Source organism: Euleptes europaea, chromosome 9, assembly GCF_029931775.1.
Source record: "Euleptes europaea isolate rEulEur1 chromosome 9, rEulEur1.hap1, whole genome shotgun sequence".
Classification (NCBI taxonomy): Eukaryota; Metazoa; Chordata; class Lepidosauria; order Squamata; family Sphaerodactylidae; genus Euleptes; species Euleptes europaea.
The window spans coordinates 80,741,796-80,763,355 of NC_079320.1; the positions used below are offsets into that span (position 1 = coordinate 80,741,796).

At 43.8% G+C, this 21,560-nt stretch overlaps 1 protein-coding gene across 1 annotated transcript in view; it reads left to right on the top strand.

Annotated features, from left to right (window-relative positions):
• ADGRA3 (adhesion G protein-coupled receptor A3) overlaps nt 1-13,568 on the top strand; it is a 57,448-nt gene extending 43,880 nt beyond the window's left edge. The window contains exons 13-19 of the mRNA XM_056855599.1: nt 481-694; nt 820-1,028; nt 3,917-4,041; nt 5,319-5,442; nt 7,439-7,584; nt 11,735-11,830; nt 12,287-13,568. Coding sequence (XP_056711577.1) covers nt 481-694; nt 820-1,028; nt 3,917-4,041; nt 5,319-5,442; nt 7,439-7,584; nt 11,735-11,830; nt 12,287-13,532 — 2,160 coding nt within the window. The 3' untranslated portion in view covers nt 13,533-13,568. The remainder of the gene's footprint in view (nt 1-480; nt 695-819; nt 1,029-3,916; nt 4,042-5,318; nt 5,443-7,438; nt 7,585-11,734; nt 11,831-12,286) is intronic.
• The last annotated feature ends 7,992 nt before the right edge of the window (nt 13,569-21,560 follow it).

A 21,560-nucleotide genomic window follows, 5' to 3' on the forward strand; every position in this document is an offset into this window, starting at 1 on the left:
GTGTTTGTGCTTATACATATTTGTCCCATACCAGTGTTCACAGGGCACAATTTAGAGATTATGAAAACCTATTCATAATTATGCAAGACAATGCTCTATTAGAGGGAAAGATAAGCTTAAGGTTACAGCTATTAAAATCTCTTTTTAGGATTTTTGCAGTCGGTTTAGGACAGAAATTTTATTGAGTAATTGGAAAGTCATAGCTATAATTTTTATTTTTGAGGGTTTTCTTTTACATAGACTATTCATATTCACAGATGCTTCTAGAAACATGGTTCACAAGAGAGAGCTCTCCACATTCTTAGGGAGATTTCCATGTTCAACTGTATTAGACATTGTACAGACCATTCCAAAAACAGATTCTTGGGCTCTGCTGAGAGAAAGGGTAGCCAAAGCAGAAGGGTGAAGGGGCTGCTTCTCCACCTATAAATGGTGGCATGCTCTTTCAGTTCTGTCTTAATGCTTACTATTTCATTGTAGAACACGGTCATGGAGGCGTCTATACAGCTGCCGCCTGCCCTTTTTTCCCAAAAGCGCAGAAGAGAAATCAGGCCAGCAGATGACACTGTCTATAAGCTTCAACTTATGGCATTCCGCAATGGGAAACTCTTCCCAGCCACAGGGAATTCAACAACTTTAGCCGATGACAGAAAGCGGCGTACGGTGGTCACACCCGTTATCCTCACCAAAATAGGTTTGTAGCTAGCAAATTAACACTTTCCGAGAGCATCAGCTTCAGTGTCATTAATTTTGAGATTATTGCTTTTTAAAAATCTGCGTTTGTATAACATGATTTCCCCCCATTTCCTACCAAACAAGATGGCTTAAGCCCACCCCATCGACACATTCCTATTAATGTGACATTGCGACGCATTGCACATGGCGCAGACGCTGTTGCTGCACAGTGGGACTTTGATTTGCTGAATGGACAAGGAGGGTGGAAATCGGATGGATGTCACATTCTTTCTTCAGATGAAAATGTCACTACCGTACAGTGCACCTCGCTCAGTAACTATGCTGTCTTGATGGTATGTGAACTGGTAACATTTTATGAAGTATTCCGTGGTGAATGGTTTTTTTTTTTACAGAGGAAAACCTCTGTTTTCATTACCTGTACAACTGTGAATAGTGTGCTGGATCTGGACATAGATACAGGTTGAAATCCCACTTGGCTTCATCAGGATAGTTGTTACCCAAATGGTCTACCTGTGGGTGACCCTCAGCAGATGGGTGCCCCCCTTTTGTGTTAAGAGCACCCCCACATGTATCCACATAAAATTAAATCAAGGACCTCTGTCTAGGTATACCAAGGTTCAGAACTGAGTAATAACGCTTCACTGTGGGAATGGGGAGATTACCAGAAATAAAGCAGATGTAAAATAGAACCAGAATCCAAATCTTTATTAGGAAAGATAGATTGAGGAGGCACTCAGAGATGCATTCTCTCTCTCTTTCCCTCTCTCGTTCACTCACTCACTCCCAAACTTTAACCCTAGATAATTTAACACTGATGCAATAAAAGCACACAGTAAAGGGGAGGGGCAAATGAAAACATACACACCTGTCCTGATGTGTTGAAGAAGTGCAGGGTAGAAGGAGAGAGAAGAAGGAAGAAGCAGGGCAGAGACTGAGGGAGGGCCAGAGCTGCACAGGGGCAGTAGTGAGGAAGTCTGGCTGCTGTGAAATTCTGTGGTTTGGGGGGAGCTATAGTTATGCTGGGAAATTGTGGGAAGGTGAGCGTCAAGTGGGCCCCCAAACTGGGATTGGTTTGGAACCAAAAAGTTTGGATCTTACCGACCTGTTGGATTCTATACTAATGGGGGATTGTTGAAATAAACTGGGCATTGGCTGTCCTGGGGGTCAAATCCTGGGGAAACAATAGGCTTAGCATAGGGGTGATTGCCAACTCATCCTTCCATGCATTAAGGGGTGTGGGAGGAAGGGACTAATTCACCGGCTGTTTCCCTTTCCCCTTTTTTATGTTAGGAAGTGCTTTAGGCAGAGTATTCATGCTGCTTTTCTATTGTCATGCTGGGGGGAATGAATGCCTTGCTGGAGCCTTATTTGAATTTCACTGAAATATGGGGGCTCCCTTAGGGATGTCTGTATGGTCTGCTAACAGAGCCCTGCGCCGACTTCTGTTTCAGTTCAGGCTAGTAAATGACCACTCTCTTGCTAACTTGTTAGCTAGAACGAATTACCATAAGAACAAGAAACAGGACTTTTTTTTGTCATGGTAGGTAGCTGTGTTAGTCTGTCTGTAGCAGTAGAAAAGAGCAAGAGTTCAGTAGCACCTTAAAGACTAACAACATTTCTGGCAGGGTATGAGCTTTTGTGAGCCATAGCTCACTTCAGAATTTTTGTGTGTGTGTGAATTTCCCCACCCCCCTTTCTTGGTAACACTGATACACTGAAATTAACTCACATGGGTGTGTGGGCCAGTCATTAAAGAATCTTGAAGGCTAGTGGAACTTTAGTGGAATTATTTCCAAAGCTGTTCTGAACCTTAATATATCTGAATTGTTAAGCAGCTTAGTCATTGAGAAAGTATTTCTGGAACAAATAACTTAAAATACTTTTAATTAGTTCAGAAGGACCTGAATTTGTTATTAAAGTACAATCTTTGTAGTTTACTTTCTTTTGCCCTTTAGAATATCAGTAGCAGGTGTTCTCAATTTTTGTTGCTTTTTAAAATGTAGTAATATGTGTGATGCTGTGGCCTGTGAAGTCTTTATGTGGAAGAAGATTGAAATAAAAATTATTTTTGAACTCTTGGTACTCGAAGCTATTCAAAAAATGTTAATCAGTATAATCCTAGAACTTGAACATTCTTATTCTTCGACTTGACAATTATACCTAATCCTTCTGTAGAAAAAAATGGTTTTTTAAAATCTAAAACATTAGCTGACTTCAGTTTATATTTAAAGAAGGAATTGATTTCAAGTGAAATATAACTGCCACCTGGTGGAGCAAACATAAAATTCTGCCAATCCCATTCCCCCCCCCCCCATTCTTTGAGGTGACTAGATTGTGCCCACTGTGTACATTCTGTTAATTTTGGATTCTTCTGTTAATTTTGGGTCAGTAGTTATCCTTTGATACTTGACAATTGCATTGTGCCAAGTGGCACTAACAGCCAGCATGTGGTAGTGGTTAAGAGCAGCGGACTCTAATCTGGAGAACCGGGTTCGATTCCCCACTCCTCCACATGAAGCCCACTGGGTGACCTTGGGCCAGTCACAGTTCTCTCCAAACTCTTTCAGCCCCACCTATCTCACAAGGTGCCTGTTGTGGGGAAGAGAAAGTGATTTTAAGCAGCTTTGAAACTCCTTAAAGGTGGAAAAAAAAAAAGCTGGGTATAAAAATCAACTCTTCTTTTAATACTAATAATTCTCAGGATTTAATGACTAAATCCCCAGGAACTCCTGCGTGAGGGGTGGAACTGTGGGAATTTCGAGGAGCCTTATTTAATTGTTCCACTGAAATTGACAGGTCAGGTTCAGTTCTGTCCCAGTCTTGCGCTGTTTTTAAACAGTCTTTAGGTAAAAGGTAAAGATAGTCCCCTGTGGAAGCACCGGGACATTCAGGGCCCATTGGATAACGTCACATCCCGACGTTTCCTAGGCAGACTTTGTGTACGGGATGGTTTGTCAGTGCCTTCCCCAGTCAACTTCCCTCTACCCCCAGCAAGCTGGGTACTCATTTTACCGACCTCAGAAGGATGGAAGGCTGAGTCAACCTTGAGGCGGCTACCTGAAACCAACTTCCGTTGGGATAGAGCTCAGGTTGTGAGCAGAGCTTTTGACTGCAGTACTGCAGCTTACCACTCTGCGCCACGGGGCTCCTTTGGGGGCTGTTAATGCCAAATGACTTCACAGGTTGGACTAACGCTACACCTCGTCTTGTTGTTGGTCAGGACTTGACAAGAACCGACTTCTATGCCCAGTCGGCTGGCCTTCTGCACCCAGTGACCTATGCCTCTGCCGTGATTCTTCTGATGTGCCTCTTAATGATCAAAGTGAGCTACATATACCATCACAGGTACCGACAGCCTATGTAACCTTACTTTGGATTTATATCAAACCCACAGAACGTTTAGTTGAATTTCTGAGGGTTTGTGTGGGTGCTGGCAACTCTGCACCGGAAGTAGAGGGAGGTTTTATTAAACCAGGAAGAGTTGGGTCAAGGTATCAACTAGCTTGAAAAGCTGAATGATGCATTGTTGGTCATTGATTCAGTGACTGAAGTAAATTGCTGCCATTTGCTGCCATTGGATGTGAGGATGGTCACGAGCATGGATGGGTTTAAAAGGGGGGTTAGATTCATGGAGGAGAGGTCCGTCAATGGCTTTTAGCCATGATGAGTAAATAGAACCCTATTCAAGAGGCAGCCAACCTCTGAAACCCAAGTGCTAGGAGGCAGCAGCAAGGGAGGGCTCAGCCGCTAATGCCCTGTTCATTTGGTCCTCCAGGGCAACTAGTTGGATGCTGTGTGAAACAAGATGCTAGACTTAGGTGAACCAATGGTCTGATCCAGCAGGGCTCTTATGTTCTTATGTACCTTTTTGTTATATGATAAGCTCTTAGTGGCAGTGGGAATTCTGCAGTCAGGAAACCCTTGCAGATCCAAAAATGCAGTAAGCCATATTCATAATATATAACTTTCTGCCAGTAGAATTAACAAAAAGCGGGAAAAAACCATAGTAACAGGAAAATAGAGTCTGGATTCATTCCCTCCCACATTCTTATTTTATCATGTGGAACTGGGTCACCATTGTGGCGCATTGTGGGGATTAAATGGTTTGGAATGCTGTAGTCAAGCATTTGTGCATAGCTATGGTAATCTTCTGGTCCTGCTAGAAAACCACCTCTACTGATCTTCCTTTGCAGTGTGCAGGTAAGTAAGAGTTGAATGTCTTCTGAGATAGTGTACTCTCAGTGCATATTGACCATGCTGACATGCCACACAAATTGAGTATTTTAAAAGATGCCATAAAGTCTGCTGTGGTGTACAGAGTCTCCTTGGCAAGTGAGCAACAGTTCTCCAGCAGGTAGATTTATGCAGAAAGGCTTCCTAAAGGTACAAAGTGTGAGAACCACTGATGCAGACCTTAAGTCTATCTCAAAGGTTATTTCCTGCCCTCTGTCAAGTCTTTATGACCGACTTATTTACAGAATATTTAGTATTTATAATGTCAGCTTTTATTTTGAAAGGCCCAGGGGGGTGCAGACTGGTGGGGACAGATGAATCAGGTTGAAACAGATGTTCTGCATAATGTGGGCGATTGTATGAAATGCTGCTGTGTCTTTGTTTGACAGCATCATCAGGATCAGCCTGAAAAGTTGGCACATGTTGGTGAACCTCTGCTTTCATATTTTTCTGACATGTGTGATGTATGTTGGAGGCATAACCCAGAGCAAGAATGCTACCGTCTGCCAAGCAGTAAGTGGGATGTGTTTTGGGAGAAAGGTACTAAAAAGTGTAATACAGGCTCAGTGTGTGTGCCATGTAATAACATTACTTTTTGGCAGTTACCTATCTTCCCTTTCAAGAAAGGTACTAAACCAAAATCACAAACACCGCTCTTCTGTCACTTCAGAGCTCACTTTGTTGCATTATACAGTTGTACAGGATCTTTTGGATTTTCTTCCATCAGGCAGCTTTTTCCCTCTCGATCTCTTTGTTGAGGAGCTCCAAGGCACTGCAGAGAATTGGGGAGAGGGGGACATTTGCCATTGCACACTAGTTCAGACAGAGCCATGGCTGTAGGCCCATTGTAACTGAAAGTATGTCCAAGAACACATCGAACACACTTCAGTAGCAGCACAGTGCGGGAGAAGATTGGTGGCTGTTGTCAAGGTATCTTGTCCATCATTAGCAATCCCCTCATTGTGGAGTCCTGTGAAAGCATGTGAGGAACCACAGGGTTTCCAGAGACACATCCTAGAGACCACTGAGCTTCTGGTTGTTTTCTGTTGCCCCAGATGGTCGGACCAGAACCAACTGGTTGAAATTAAATCAAAAGAGTTGCCGTCTAGACATTAGGAAGAATCTTCTAACTGTTTCAGTGGAACAGGCTTCCTCAGGAGGTGGTAAGCACTCCTTCCCTGGAGGTTTTTAAGCAGAGGCTGGATAGCCATCTGTCAGCAATGCTGATTCTATGACCTTAGGCAGATCATGAGAGGGAGGGCATCTTGGCCATCTTCTGGGCATGGAGTAGGGGTCACTGGGGGTGTGGGGGGGAGGTGGTTGTGAATTTCCTGCATTGTGCAGTGGGTTGGACTAGATGACCCTGGTGGTCCCTTCCAACTTTATGATTCTATGATTCTATACCATCTCCAGACTGAAAGCATATTCTTCAGCATTCCATTTAATTGTCTTAATTAGTTTTTCGCAGTTTTTCGTGCACGATCCAAGAAGCTGAATTACAAAATAGATTCACTCAGCCTTGCATTTCAGAAATACGATTTGTCCGCCAAAAATGCTTAAAAGCTCAGCTGCATTCTTAGTCTTGCAGCAGGAAAGTTGCCCCCTTCCCACCAAAGAGTTGTGTTCATTCCACAAGGTAGTCCTTTTCCAGTACCGCATTTCTGTGTATTTAAAAGCTAGCTGTGTACTGAACAATTATATATACACAGAAATAGGAGTTTTAAAGGGACCTACAATAAACATTACAGAGAGCCAGTGTGATGTAGTGGTTAAGAGCAGTGGACTGTAATCTGGAGAACCGGGTCTGATTCCCCACTCCTCCACATGAAGCCTTCTGGGTGACCTTGGGCCAGTCACAGTTCTCTCAGAACTCTCTCAGCCCAGGCGGAGGCAGGCAACAGCGAACCATCTCCGGACATTTCTCGCCTTGAAAACTCTACAGGGTCGCCGTAAGTCAGTTGTGACTTGATGGCACTTTCCAACCCCACAGGAAACATTAGGTCCACCCTTTACAATTGATACGGCTTACACATATTGTGAACTCTGATACCTGTACCTGAGTACAGGTAGTTGCATTAGAAGCTGCTTTTTCTACAGAAAGTTTGGAACAGAGTGATTTCTCCACCAATTAAATCAATAGGGGTTTCACATACACCGTGTTTTATCCAGAATGTACACATTCAGGGGTTTCTGCTTTATAAATGTTACATTTTGGAATCCTTGTTCTTAATGATCTCTCTCTGTGTGTGAGCATGCATTTGAGCAATTAAATGCAGTTTACTTAGACTGAGGTAACTGCATAGGAATTTTTTATCAGACATTTTACTGATCGGTTATACCCTGTCTCTCAAAACAAGTTGTCAGGGGATACTGAAATGTAATCGTTAATAAATGAATGTTTGCAAGTTGATGTTGGCCAGAGGATATATATGTTGTTAAAAAACCCAATATTTTGTATGGGTTTTGTTTGTTGGATAAATATTTTATTGTCTTAACATCTGTTCTCCAGGTTGGGATAATTCTGCACTACTCCACGCTGGCCACCTTATTGTGGATAGGAGTCACTTCTAGGAACATTTATAAGCAAGTTACAAGAAAAGTGAAAAGATGTCAAGATCCTGATGAACCACCACCCCCTCCTAGGCCAATGCTTAGGTGAGAGATATTTTTCTTCACCTTCCTCTCTATGTGCTGTGTGCCTGTACTAGGCTGAACGTGAAACTCAGTAGCCGGTAGGTGGAACACGAGCACAAAAATGATAAATGGAGAAAAGCTTGAAATATTTGTGTGGATGCTAAATTGCTGGGGAGGGGTTTCCTTGTATTTTTAATTAGCATGGGTTTCCAATTATGAGTCTGAAGCTGAAACTAATGGGATCTGTGCTGGCAGTGACAGACCAAGAAAGGGATCTTGGGGTGGCAGTGAGCTTCATGAACGTTCAGGGATTTGAACCCAGATCTCCCCAGTCTTGGTCCAGCACTCTCACTGGTGCACCATAGTGGCACTAAAGCTGTGTCCTGGCCTTCTGTTAAGTTGGGTGGAATACCTTGAAAGACTGCAGAGTATTCCTGGTAGCTCTTCCTTCCTGTATGTTTATAGAATCAATAAATGTCACCCTTCGTGTGATTGCTCCACACTCCCCAGAAGAAGAATTTTTTTTAATACCCCACTTTCCCTTACCATAAAGAGTCTCGAAGTGGCTTACAATCGCCTTCCCCTCCCCACAACAGACACCTTGTGAGGTAGGTGGGGCTGAGAGAGTTCGGAGAGAACTGTGACTTGCCCAAGGTCACCCAGCAGGCTTCTTGTGGAGGATTGGGGAAGCCAACCCGGTTCTCCAGATTAGAGTCCACCACTCTTAACCACTGTGCCACGCTTCAGCGCTAGCCTCACTCATTTTTCTAATGCATACAACAAAAAATACCTCCACCCTTTGCCTTTTCTCACATGCCTTCTAGCTGCATCGTTAAACACACTCTGACTTTCTCCTACTTGCAGTGCTCCTTGAGTCACCTCATTCCTTGCCACAAGCAAATTTGCGTACTTTCTGGGGTCTTCTAAAAATTGGAAGACTCTCCAGCAGTCTGGCCAATACAGATGTTTGTCTGTTGCATTGTCCCTCTTCCGCCTGCACATAGTAAAGTATGTGTGTTTCTACAGAGCCACTTGGGTTTCAGAATTAAGACAATTCTCCCAACAGCAAGAGAACCAAAATCTTCTTAGCACAATGGAATACGTCTTGATTACCAACCAAATCTGGCAACGGCACACTTCTACTTCCCTCTGAAAATTCTGAGCTTGGTCATTCTCTTAACCCAGGTTAGAACACTTCAGCACATAGCAAGGCTATGTGTAGACTAAGAGGAATGTTGGGCTGAGGGACTTTCAGACAGGCTTTGAACCAGGAAAGGAAATTTTCCAAGTGCAACCAGGAATATTTCTAAAAATAGAAATTTTTAATGAGCCCTGGATTAAGAAATGGGGTTGGGTTACTGGCAGGAAGGAAAAGGTTATATTCATCACATTTATAATCCATCCTCCACAGCCAAAACCAGGCTCAGGATGACTCACATAAAATAGATTATAAGATTAAAACAAGTTAAAACCAGAGTTAAAAACCAGCCGTACAAACACTGCACCCAAAAGGCGTCGCTAATGTGAAATACGGCTACAGCAAAAACCTGCTGCATTCTATATCCCCCACAAATAAGATAATTCTGGGGGGTGGGGGTAGCGGGGTAGGAAGTCCAGCATCAATGTGAAAAAACATAGCTGGCCTCGTGAAATAGCTTGGTCTTGCATGCCCTGCGGAAATTCCTGGGGTCTGAGACACCCAAGTTAACGTTCTTGCTGTGAAGTTCATTGGATGACCTTGGGCCAGTCATTCTCTTTCAGCTTAGTCAAACTGAAGATTGAATCAGATGTTAATCATAAGAAGAAACTCATATGTACTTCTGTTTGAGCAGAGAGTTTGCTGGCCTTGTTATCATAGAGTTGGAAGGGACCACCAGGGTCATCTAGTCCAATCCCCTGCACAATGCAGGAAATTAACAACTACCTCCCCCCACATCCCCAGTGACCCCAACCCTCCCCCCGCCATGCAGGATCCCACAATCAAAGCACTCCCAACAGATGGCCATTTAGCCTCTGCTTAAAGACCTCCAAAGACGGGGACTCTACCACCCTCCGAGGCAGCACATTCCACCGTCGAACAGCCCTCACCGTCAGAAAGTTCTTCCTAATGTTTAGGTGGAATCACTTTTCTATTAGTTTAAACCCATTACTCCATGTGTTAGTCTCTGGAGTAACAGAGAACAAGCTAATTCCCTCATCAACATGACATTCCTTCAAATATTTAAACATACCAGTTCCACAACAGTTGATTCACGTGTGGGTTGTTCTTTTTTTTACCCTGATACAATATTTCAACCTTGAAGCCTGGGACAAATGTTGTCCTGGACTAAGCAGAAATCATATGCATCTCCTCTGAATAAGTCTTTCTTCAAGCTTTTGCACAACAGCTGTAACATCAGGTAACTGTCTTAATCATGAACACAACATGGTATTTCTGTATGGCTCTCACTACCTCAGAGGAAGAGTGTGTACAACATGTGCTTTAATTCAGATTTCTGCATTGACACATATACACACTAGGAAGTTACGTACACAACACAAGGCACCTTTTTAAAAGAAGCAGAGCTGCCTTAGAAGAAAGGCATTTTGAGCAGAGAAGCTGAGGCCAGAAGGTGCATAATCCTTTTCGCTTCCTGCTGTTTCCCTGCTCTAAAATATCTCTCTCTCTCTCTCCCCAGCAGGGCTCAAAACACAATCTTCATTGTTGGCACAGATGCACTCAAGAGTCCATTATGCTTTATTTATCTGGAGTTGTCCACAAGGTGGCAGAAAATGTTCAGCTTTCCTTATAGCTGGAGCATCTGTGTTAATTTGTCATATACAGTATTTTTCTCTAGCTCACAGAGCACTAAAGAGAGAAACAGTTGGGAGTTTTCCCTGCGTATCCCCGTGCTTAGCTGAAGTGTGAATGAAGGAAGATTCTCAAAGCTCCTGTTCATTTCAATGGAGTCAACAGTAGTAGCTCCTGGTGGATAGTGTTCATCATACTTAACACTAAAGGAAAAATACTCAGTTAATGTATCCCTTATCCAAAATGCTTGGAACAAGAAGTGTTTTAGATTTCGGATTTTTTTTGGATTTTTGGAATATTTGCATATACATAATGAGATATCTTGGGGATGGGACCCAAGTCTAAACATGAAATCCATTTATGTTTTATATATACCTTTATACACTTAGGCTGAAGGTAATTTTATACAGTATTTTAATAATTTTGTGCATGTGGGGCATCATGAGGAACCGGCCATTGGCGCAACCAGCCTGCACACATGGCATTTTATTACTCTATGTGGGAGCTCACAAAGTTTTGGATTTTGGATCATTTTGGGTATTGGATTTTTAGACAAGGGATACTCAACCTGTACTGTAGTCACTGAGACCTTTCTGTTTCTCAGCTTTCCAGCAAGCATTTTTGCTATATACAATACTTTTCTTTTGGAAGCCATTCAAAGCTAACTGGATTGTGACCGTTCAGAGCCATTCATTAAGGTCCTTTTTTTTTATTTATTTTTTACTAAATTCTTACTAAATTTTTACTAAATTTTTTACTAAATTTTTATTAATTTCTGGCATGCAGAATTGTAGTACTGATGTCTGAAGAGTTTAAATTCTAAAATTTAGAAGGCTTCACAGGAGGAGAGGAAGATGAAGGAAAAGGGGGAAGTGTGTGAGTTAAGGTACACAGGCTTAGCTCATGACAGAGGATCTCAAGTCGAAAGTTAAGTTCGGAAACCAACAGATAACTTATGTGTGTACTAGAATTCTGGTTGTCCTGTCCAGTAAGTTCTGAAAATGTAGGTCAAGTTAGAGCATTGAGGAATAGCTCACTTTTGTGAAGAATAACTTCTACAGTCTGCTTTTTTTGAGGAACAAATGAACTTGATATTCAACGGGCAAACATTCCAGGTCACTGAGTTGTCTGCATGGGATGAATCCCATCAGATGAGCAATGGAAATTATTTCCATTACACTGAATTTTAAAATAATCCCCTCTACAGATTTATCTGCCTTAACGTTTGTGATTGGTTCCTGTAGGGCCTCATCAGGGCTAAAACTTTGTATGCTCATTGGGAAGCAAATTGAATTGAAAACAATGAATTTGCTGTGATTCTAGGCTTGTGGTGTAAGAAGAAGGTTACAATCACCAGTCGGTGTTTGCTTTGTGTTTTAGGTTCTACCTGATTGGTGGAGGCATCCCTGTCATCGTTTGTGGGATAACAGCTGCAGCAAACATCAGAAATTATGGAAGCAGGCCTGGTGCAGCATAGTAAGTTCTCACTGATGTGTGTCTGGGCAGTCGGTCTTAGTTCAGCTGTTCTCCCTCCGTGTTGGATGGTATCCAGAAGTGGGCTCTGCCCCCCACTCCACAGGCAGGGCTAGGCAAGTTCTTTTTGCATTGCTTCCACATCCGGCCAGGGAATTGTTCCTCCCCCACACAGCGGGAGGAATTTCTGAGGGAGGAATGAAAAGACAATTTAAAGAATGATGTTTCCGCAAAAGAACCAAAGAATTCCTCTTGACTTGAAGCTTGGTAGGCATAAACTGGGGTTCACCCCCTAGCCAGATGTGGAAGTGATGCAAAAACAATTTGCGTAGCCCCGCCTGTGGAGTGAGTGGGGAGGAGAAACCCTCACGGTAAGTCCAACTTTTCATTTCACGCAGCCGCTATGATTTCTGAAACTGGATGCCTTTCTCAGGTTTTTGTTTGTTTGCTTGTTTGCAGTTGCTGGATGGCATGGGAGCCAAGTTTGGGAGCTTTCTACGGACCTGCCAGTTTTATTATTTTTGTAAACTGCATGTATTTTCTCAGCATATTTATACAATTGAAACGGCACCCTGAGCGGAAGTTTGAACTTAAAGAGCCAGCTGAGGAACAGCAGCGTTTGGCCTCCAATGAACACGGGGAACTAAACCATCAAGATTCCATGTCCGTTTCACTAGTTTCTTCTTCAGCTTTGGAAAATGAGCACAGTTTCCATGCTCAGCTGCTGGGTGTGAGCCTGACTTTGTTCCTTTATGTGGCTCTGTGGAGTTTTGGGGCTTTTGCTGTTTCTTTATATTACCCATTGGATTTGGTATTCAGCTGCTTTTTTGGCATTTCATGTTTAAGTCTTAGTGGTTTTCTAATAATACATCACTGCATCAACAGAGAAGATATCAGGCATGCTTGGATAACAACCTGCTGCCCTGGAAGGAGCACATATTCGGTACAAGTTAACATTCAGCCTTCCTCCGTTACAAGTGGGACAAATGGGGAGCCTGCCAAGTGCACCAACAGCAGTGCAGAATCTTCATGCACTAATAAAAGCACATCAAGCGTAAAAAATTCCTCTCAAGGTTGCAAACTGACCAATATTCAGGCTGCAGCCGCTCAGCGTCCTTCTGGCTCTCTAGCACTGAACACGGGCCCACCCCTCGATAACAGTCTCACCGAACACTCGGTCGACAACGAGATTAAAATGCACGTGGCCCCGTTAGAGGCACCTTTGCGGCCAAATGGGCACCCAGGGCGCCATCACAAAAACCGTAGTAAAGGACACCGTGCCAGCAGGCTCACCGTCTTACGTGAGTACTCTTATGATGTCCCCACCAGCGTCGAGGGGAGCATCCAGAACAGTTTGCCGAAAACTCGCCAAAGTAGCGGCGAAGGACATTCCAGGAGCCGGAGAGCTTATCTGGCATACCGAGAGTGGCAGTATACCCAGTCCCAACAGGACAGCAGTGACGCTTGTAGTACTCTTCAAAAAGGCCACAGGAATACTGAAAAGACAGTTCTGACAAACTTTAAAAAGGATGCCCTAAGAAAGCCAGTGGTGGCTGAGCTGGAAGGGCAGCAGAAATCCTACGGCTTAAATTTGGCTATCCAAAGCGGACCACTGAAAAGCAGTGCCCAGGAAGGGACGTTGCTGAGTGCCGACAGTACCGGCAATATCAGGACTGGGTTGTGGAAGCATGAAACTACTGTATAATGAGATAGGAGAGTGAAGGGTATTAAAAGGAAAGTTCCTTTTCGGTTCAGAGCAATTTTTTTTCCAGTTTACAAACAAAGGTACTTTAACTTGGGAGATTATGAGGTAGGGAAGAAGATCTGCCTTATGAAAACACCTTATACCTTTTTGAAGTATGTCTTTGACGTTTTTACAAAGAATAATTGTTCTTTGTGAATTTTTTAAATTATCAGACTCTGTTTTGATACAGAATCGGATGCTTACTTTTTTTTTACATATAACTTTCTTTTTTATAGATATGTCCAGTGCATTTCACTTTCGTATTTAAATGTGTAAGATAAATTTCTTTAGAATCCTGTTACGTGCCATATTGGTTCAAATAATGAAAGGAGATGGGGGCGGGGGTGAAGGGTAGTTTGTATTTACATGTTAGTGTTCCTTTAAGTGCCTTAGAACCTACCGATTTCAGCTGCTGACAATTTCAGCAGCCGGAAGAAAAACAAGCACAGTATCTTGGACACTCTGGCAAAGTAGGGAGTCACAAGCTGTTGCCAAGCGACTGCTTAGGGGTACCACAGTGAGCAGGGTGCGGATGCATCCTCCCAACCATCAGGGGTACAGGAAGTGACCGCTTTCCCCTTGTAATCGCACGCCACCATTGCCTAGATCCCAGCCAATCCGTGGCACTGCCTCGGGGTTTTGGCTTGGACCCAAGCAGTGGAACAGGCCAGGAGGAAATAGCTGTAACTTACTTTGGGGTGACAAGCTCCCTTAGAATGGCATTGCCTGTTGCCGATATCCAAGTCCTTCTCATGTATAGGGTTGCCAGATCCAGGTTGGGAAATACCTGGAGATTTGGGGGGGGGGGGTAGAGTCTGAGGAGGGTGGGGTTTGGAGAAGGGAGGGACGGCACTTCAATGCCATAGTCCAATTACCAAAGCGGCCATTTTCTCCATTGTAATAGCAAGAGATCTCCAGCCACCACCTGGAGGTTGGCAACCCTACTCATGTAGTCACAGTATCATGGCTGTGCACAGGAAGCATCCCAGATCTGTTAGGGCTGTTTTTTTTCCTTCAAATTTGGTAGAGGACATTCCGTCAAGTCAATGCTAGCTTCCTTAGACTAAACAAGGTACAGTAAACATATGACAAAGATGGCTGCAGGTCATGTCCAGTTTTTTTATTGGAAAAAGTGAGTTCTTATTAATTCATCCTGTATAACAGGCATGTGTTTATAAACTTTTAGATTTTTAGGTATCTTCTCCCTCACAGTTAGCATTTTTGTTTGTTGTTTTGTTTTTTAATCAGAAGTTGTTTCTAAACATTTTTTAAAAGGCAAAAAGTGCTCATAGAGTAGCTTAAGGAAAGGGCCCATGCCCCGGGTCAGATTACAAGTTGTATGCTTCATAGGTGTGCATTTTAAAGTGGTACAATGACTTGTATGACTTCATATTTCAGCACAGCAAAAGATGTTGTGGATTTGGCAGCTCGTGGGGTATTGAATGACTACAGCATCTATCCTTATTCTTGTATAAACAATTTTCAGTCATAATAGAACTGTTCAGTCTTTGTGTTGAATTAATGTATCCACCAGCAAAACATCTTGATGTCCAAAGGGCACCTGGGAGTTCCAGACAGTAACACTGTTTTATGTATCTACTGGTCCCTCTTTCCTTTTGTGACTGTATCTTCCCTGTTGTTCACATGTTCTTTTTTCTTTTGTGAAATTGCTTCTTTGCCCTTCTTAAAATCCTCTTCCGCATCATCTCCATCCCAGGTACTTGTATACTCAGATGATGAAGCTCTTTGAATGGGGGAATTTAGGATGTAAAGTGTGGCCATGCTTATGCTGGAAATTATCCTTTGGGCTCTGACCAGGGGAACTCAATAAAGCCAAATTTTGGTATCATTTGTAATAAACAGTTCCTTATTTGCAGTGCATGGAAATAAGCTTTGTACTGATTAATCATGTCTGAGTGCTAGGAATAAATTGGGAGTGGACAGGAACAGGTGAACAGAAAAGTCTTTTTTAATTGATTAAGGTGTCTGTACTTCTGTGAGTCTCTGTCATTGTGCTGATTCAATGAAATAGTGGAGTTGTTTTTGCATACCCAATGTCAAGTGAAAATGAATGATCTGAGAACAATTGGTACCAAATGAGTGTTTTTTACATTTAGTAACTGATAATCTCAGTGCATTAAATAGTATACAGAGAAGACATCAGGGTCATCGGTTTCTGTCAGTTCTGCTTCAAAGTTTTTGTCGCTGTGTCTACCAGATGTTGTTTCTGGATTTTTACTACTTCCGTGGCTATTGAGCCAGTGCTGAAAATGTTCAGTGTTAAATTCTAGCACTGCAACCCTTTTCAAGTCTCAGAGACAAACGATTCAAAATTGCAAATGTGTCTTGTCAAGAACTTGTTCAAAAGTATCACAATTGTTCAGCTTTTCTTAGCAATAGCTAAATATTTCCCTGGAGTTGGTGCTAACTTGAAATTAGGATTTTTCTTCTTTGCAGACCTCCAAAGAATTACTTCAGGCACACCAATGCCCAAATGTATAAACCAGGGGTGTCAAACATAAGGCCCGAGGGCCGGATCCTGTCCCTTGAGAGCTCTTATCTGACCCATGAGCCAGCCGAGGCAGCCCCCGCTCCCGATCTGGGCTGGCAAGGCATGGCCCTGCCCGAACAAGTGGCATTTATGTCATATCCAGCCCTCAGTTCGACACTCCTGCTCTACAGCATGAAGAGCACTGCTGGATCAGTCCACTAGTCCATCATTACAACATTCTGTTTTTGATCTAATGCTCTGGAAGATCCATAGGAGGATCAAAGATGCCTGAGCCATTTCTGAGTGAGGCAACTAGGTACTACACCTTTGGAGGTAAAGCTGTTTTGTTTTTGCCATCAAGTCACGTCTGACTTATGGCGACCCTGTAGGGTTTTCAAGGCAAGAGACATTTGGAGGTGGTTTGCCATTGCCTGTCTCCCTGTCACCCTGGTATTCCTTGTAGGTCTCCCATTCAAAAAGAATCAGAGTTGGACGGGGCCATACAGGCCATCTAGTCCAACCCCTGCTCAATGCAGGATCAGCCTAAGTATCCCTGACAAGTGTTTGTCCAGCTGCTGCTTGAATAATGCCAGTGAGGGGTGGGGGGACTCATCACCTCCCCAGGAAGCTGATTCCACTGTCAAACAACCCTTACTATAAAGTTTCCCCCCCTAATACCCTGCTGGTACCTTTCAACTTGTAATTTAAACCCATTATTGTGAGTCCTATCCTGTGCTGCCAACAGGAATTGCTCCCTGCCCTCTAAGTGACAGACTATCAAATACTTAAAGAGAGAGTGATCATGTCCCCCCTCAACCTCCTCTTCTCCAGACTAAACATTCCCAAGTCCCTCAGCCTTTCCTCATAGGGCTTGGTCTCCAGGCCCCTGATCATCCTGGTCCCTCTCCTCTGCACCCGCTCCATTCTGTCCCCATTCTCTTTGAAGTGATACTTGCCAAAGTCAGGGATGAGAGTGTGTGACTGGCCCAAGGTCACCCAGCAAGCTTCCATGGCATGAGTGGAGATTCGAACCTGGGTTTCCCAGCTCCTAGCCCAACACTTTAACCACTACACCATGCTGTCTCTCAAGTTAAAAGCTTACGGTAGTGAAAAACGAGGTCTTCCTTGGCTCTGTGGGCTCTGTCCAGGGAAGTTTGCATGACTAGCTCATGGACGTTTAGGAAAATATGTATAGACCAAAACGTGTTAAACCTTGCTCTTCAAGAATTCATTCAGCAGATGGGCTAATGCTGTTATTGCTGTGGGTTTTTTATGTCATCTGTATGAGGCCTTTTCTACCAACTGAGGGGACCCACACAGCCTTTTACGATTTTGAGGCACCAGGTTTGTTTTAAACTGTAAGCCTTCCCCTCAGTTACAAGATGTTCTTAGGGTGGTGGTGGAAAGCGCCATCAAGTCACAGCTGACTTATAGCGACCCCATTGGGTTTTCAAGGCAAGAGATGTTCGAAGGTGGTTTGCCATTGCCTGCCTCCGCCTGGGCTGAGAGAGTTCTGAGAGAACTGTGACTGGCCCAAGGTCACCCAGCAGGCTTCGTGTGGAGGAATGGGGAATCAAACCCCATTCTCCAGATTCCACTACTCTTAACCACTACACCTCACTGGCTTTCTGTTCTTAGGGTAGCAAAGCGTAAAGGCTGCTGTGAGGTTTACTGCTGTAAGGTAATTTTTGTGGTGAGCAAGTAGAACACAGATCATTGAGGCAGGAATTGTTTGTAAACAAAAAAATTGTGATCAGAAATCAGAGGAGTGACTGAGGATGCAAAATTTCAAATACGGACTGAAGATCTGTGTTTTTTTTTTAATTGACTACACCTGCTAGGCATTCTGTTATGTAACATGCTGTTTAAATATCCCTTGCTTTCACAGTTAAAATTTGTTTTTCAGGTACCTAAAAACTACCCCTAGTGTCTGGGAGCTGGATTCTCTTGTCTTGCTGTGCAGGATAATGAGGGAAATGATTTATTTGCACATTGGTGGCCTTTCGTGAAAGAGGGATGTGCAGTATTGAGAAGGAAGGGCACAGGTTCTGTTGGAGCTGGTTTGGGTAACGTTAAAAAAAAATCATAGGAAAACATAATGAAAGAGCTGCAGCTCCTGCAATAAAAACATAGCCACTAGATGTCACTACAAAGAAATTATTAGTAAATGTTTAAAGTAAACAAACAAAAGGTTTGGGCTATATTTATCCATTTTCCTCCTCCTCTCAGGCACAATTCAGCCGACGTTAAGCCCTTTGCAGTCCTACGCCAGCAACCCGCAATGGCTGAACTGTAGTTCTGCATTGATCTTAAATTGTTTTGGTGCTTGTTGGGCCATGCCTACAGCTCCAGGGTAACTGTTTCAAAGAATACTTCTAAAATAGCTTCTTCCAGTAGGAAAGCAGGTGGATCTTTTTGCATATCACCTAGCTCAGTGGCTTTTGAGCTTTGTTCTGGGGAACCCTGGGGCTGCTTGGTAACATTTTGAGGGTGCCTTAAAGAGAAGTTCAGTAATGGGAAATCAAGCTTCCACGAAAAATTGCTCGTCTCCTGCAAAGGGAGAGTGATGTGTGTTCTGCGGCATGCTTTCAGTTCACGTGTGCTAATAGCGAGGCCTGAAGCTGCAATCACACCAGTCTTAATGTTTAGCACAACATTACGAATTTCAGGAATCACAGTTTGATCAGATGCTTGTTTTCAAAAACTGGGTGGGGGAGATACCTCCCTTAGAAACTGAGATATCAGAAGGAAAGCAGGGGTGTGCCTTCACAAGTAGAACCACGTCAAAAGGAGGGTGCGTTTACTTAGCAGGAGTGTTTTTACCCTTGACACAAAATGCTTTCCGCCCTTGCCTTAACTGGGGACAGTGTGGTGCCATCATGATTCCTGATTGGCTAGGATGACATAGCCAACAAAAAGAATGATTGGGGGGGGGGGGAATGAAGAAGTAAGAACATAAGAAAGGCCCTGCTGGATCAGACCAAGGCCCATCAAGTCCACCAGTCTGTTCACACAGTGGCCCATCAGGTGCCTCTAGGAAGCCCACAAAGAAGACGACCGCAGCAGCACCATCCTTCCTGTGTTCCACCGCACCTAATAAGAAAGCAGAAAAGAGATCCTAAGAGAATATTTCTCAGTTCCTGCAAGTTTTCTTTTTGCAGAGAGGTTTGTTTGTGAAAATGTGGCATTGGACAGGACAGTAGCACATCTCGTGTATATCAGTGATGTGCAGCTCTGGTCAATTTGCAGTGTGCTTTTAAAGTGCAAACAGCACCCTTAAACCTGTCAGGCATGGGTCTGAGAAAGGAATGTTGTGGTTTCCCCAGGTGCCGGCCAAGGCCAGCTCCATGCCTTGTAAATAGTGTTTAGACTCCCAGTGTGTGGGAACTCTTCTAGCGCCTCTTGACAGCTCCAAGGAGGGGGGGGGTTGCCATGGTATCCAGATCTCCCCGATTTGCCCTTTGCTTTTCTATATATGCTCTATGCTGTACCCATAGCTTTTACTAGTGTCCATTTGACTCCTGGCTTCTGTTACCTGTGCATTTTCTAATAAATCAAGCTTTCTTTGGACTGTCTGTCTGCTGAAGTCTGTTTGTGGGATTATCACGGGACTAGAGCTTACATAACCCGCAAAAATGTGTTTTCTTGAGCACAATATTGTTCTAAACTATATAGCAAATGTTCTGCACGTGTATGTTCTTGCACAGTTCATTGTCGTGTCTTCTGTGCAGTCCCACATGGGGGTCGGCTTCAGCGGGGCAGGCGCAGGCCAGCCGCGGGGATGTTTAGAGCATCCAGAAGCCTCAGCTCTACAGAGCGCTCCCCCTCCCACCCAGTCAGTGCTGTGGCTTTCCCGCCCAATAGTCACATGACTGGAGGGGGGAGCACTCTCCCCTCAGTTCCCTTTCTGCCACCGCAGGGAGAGGACGTCCTTGCTTCTGCTCTTCAGAAATTTTACCTCAGAAGTGGTGATGTTGAATTTCTGAGGAAAAATGGACAACAACTCATCAAAAACGGAAGATAAAGACAAAAACACTGGGGCTTTGTTCAAAAAATGCTCAAAATGTAAAACAAAAATGGCTAAAAAGGACACACATTCTGAATGTGTCCTCTGGAAGAGGGGCATAACACCTCCTGTAAATCGTGTGCCCAACAGACACCACGGGCCATTCAAGACAGGGCCACTAAATTAAGGGCTGCCCTGTGGAAGAAGTGTTTGGGGCCCCAAATTACCACACCAGCCGCTGGAGACTCCTCCTCCGTGGTTTCCGTGCCGGCTTCCACCTCGGCTCCACCCTCCTCAGGCTACACCCCCCCCCCCGTCCGAATATCTCCAGGTATTTCCCAACCTGGAGCTGGAAACCCTATCGCACAATGATGCTGTCCTCACTTTTGCTTGATCGTTGACTCACGAGCGCAGAGTCTGCCTGCATCCGCTTCTTCCCAGTGATCAGAAATGTTTTTGAAAAAAATATGGATGTTTGTTTTTATATATGATGACAGCAGCAAGAATATTATATGCACAAAAATGGAAAAATTCATACATACCTACAATAGAAGAATGGCTTGTCAAGATGTTGGAATTAGCGGAAATTGACTGCTCTGATTAGAGAAAACAACTTATCTAAGTGTGTTGAAAATTGGAGACCATTTATGGACTTTTTACATAATATGGAAAAAAATGAATTGATGATTTGTGGGTTTGAAGAGTAGAAGAATAAAAATGTAGGCATGATAGAGAAAAGTTTGATTTTTAAGTTGTAAGAATAATTAAAAATACTTTTGTGTACGTAGCTAGAGAACGCCCTGACCTGGATGGCCCAGGCTAGCCTGATCTCGTCAGATCTCAGAAGCTAAGCAGGGTCGGCCCTGGTTAGTATTGGGATGGGAGACCTCCAAGGAATACCAGGGTTGCTGTGCAGAGGAAGGCACTGGCAAACCACCTCTGTTAGTCTCTTGCCATGAAAACCCCCAAAGGGGTCACCATAAGTCGGCTGCGACTTGACGGCACTTTACATACATACATAGCTAGAGAACAGGTTGAAAAAGAAATGTTTGGAAAAGCAGCATTCCTGATTGTGGTGTGGAAGCACGTGAGAGCACACTTTCTGTACCCGTAGATTCTGGGTTGAGGAGTTCAAAATTGTCTGTAGGTGGGGGGGGGGGCAGCGTGATCCCTGTGTACCCACACTGAAATCAAGTGTAGAGGGTATACTGGCTCTTTGGAAGCAGCTTCCAGTTCCCTGTGTTCTCTAATGCAGAGTTGAGTTGTCAAACGGGGCTGAAACCTGACCAGGAAAGTAGAGAACCTTTGGAAAAGTGGCTTTGTAGGGTTGCCAACCTCTAGGTGGTGGCTGGAGAGCGCCCACTATTACAACTGACCTCCAGGTGTTAATCAGTTCCCCTGGAGAAAATAGCCACTTTGGAAAGTGGACTCTATGGCATTATATCCCATTGACATCCCTCCCGTCCTCAAACCCTGACCTCCTCGGGCTGCA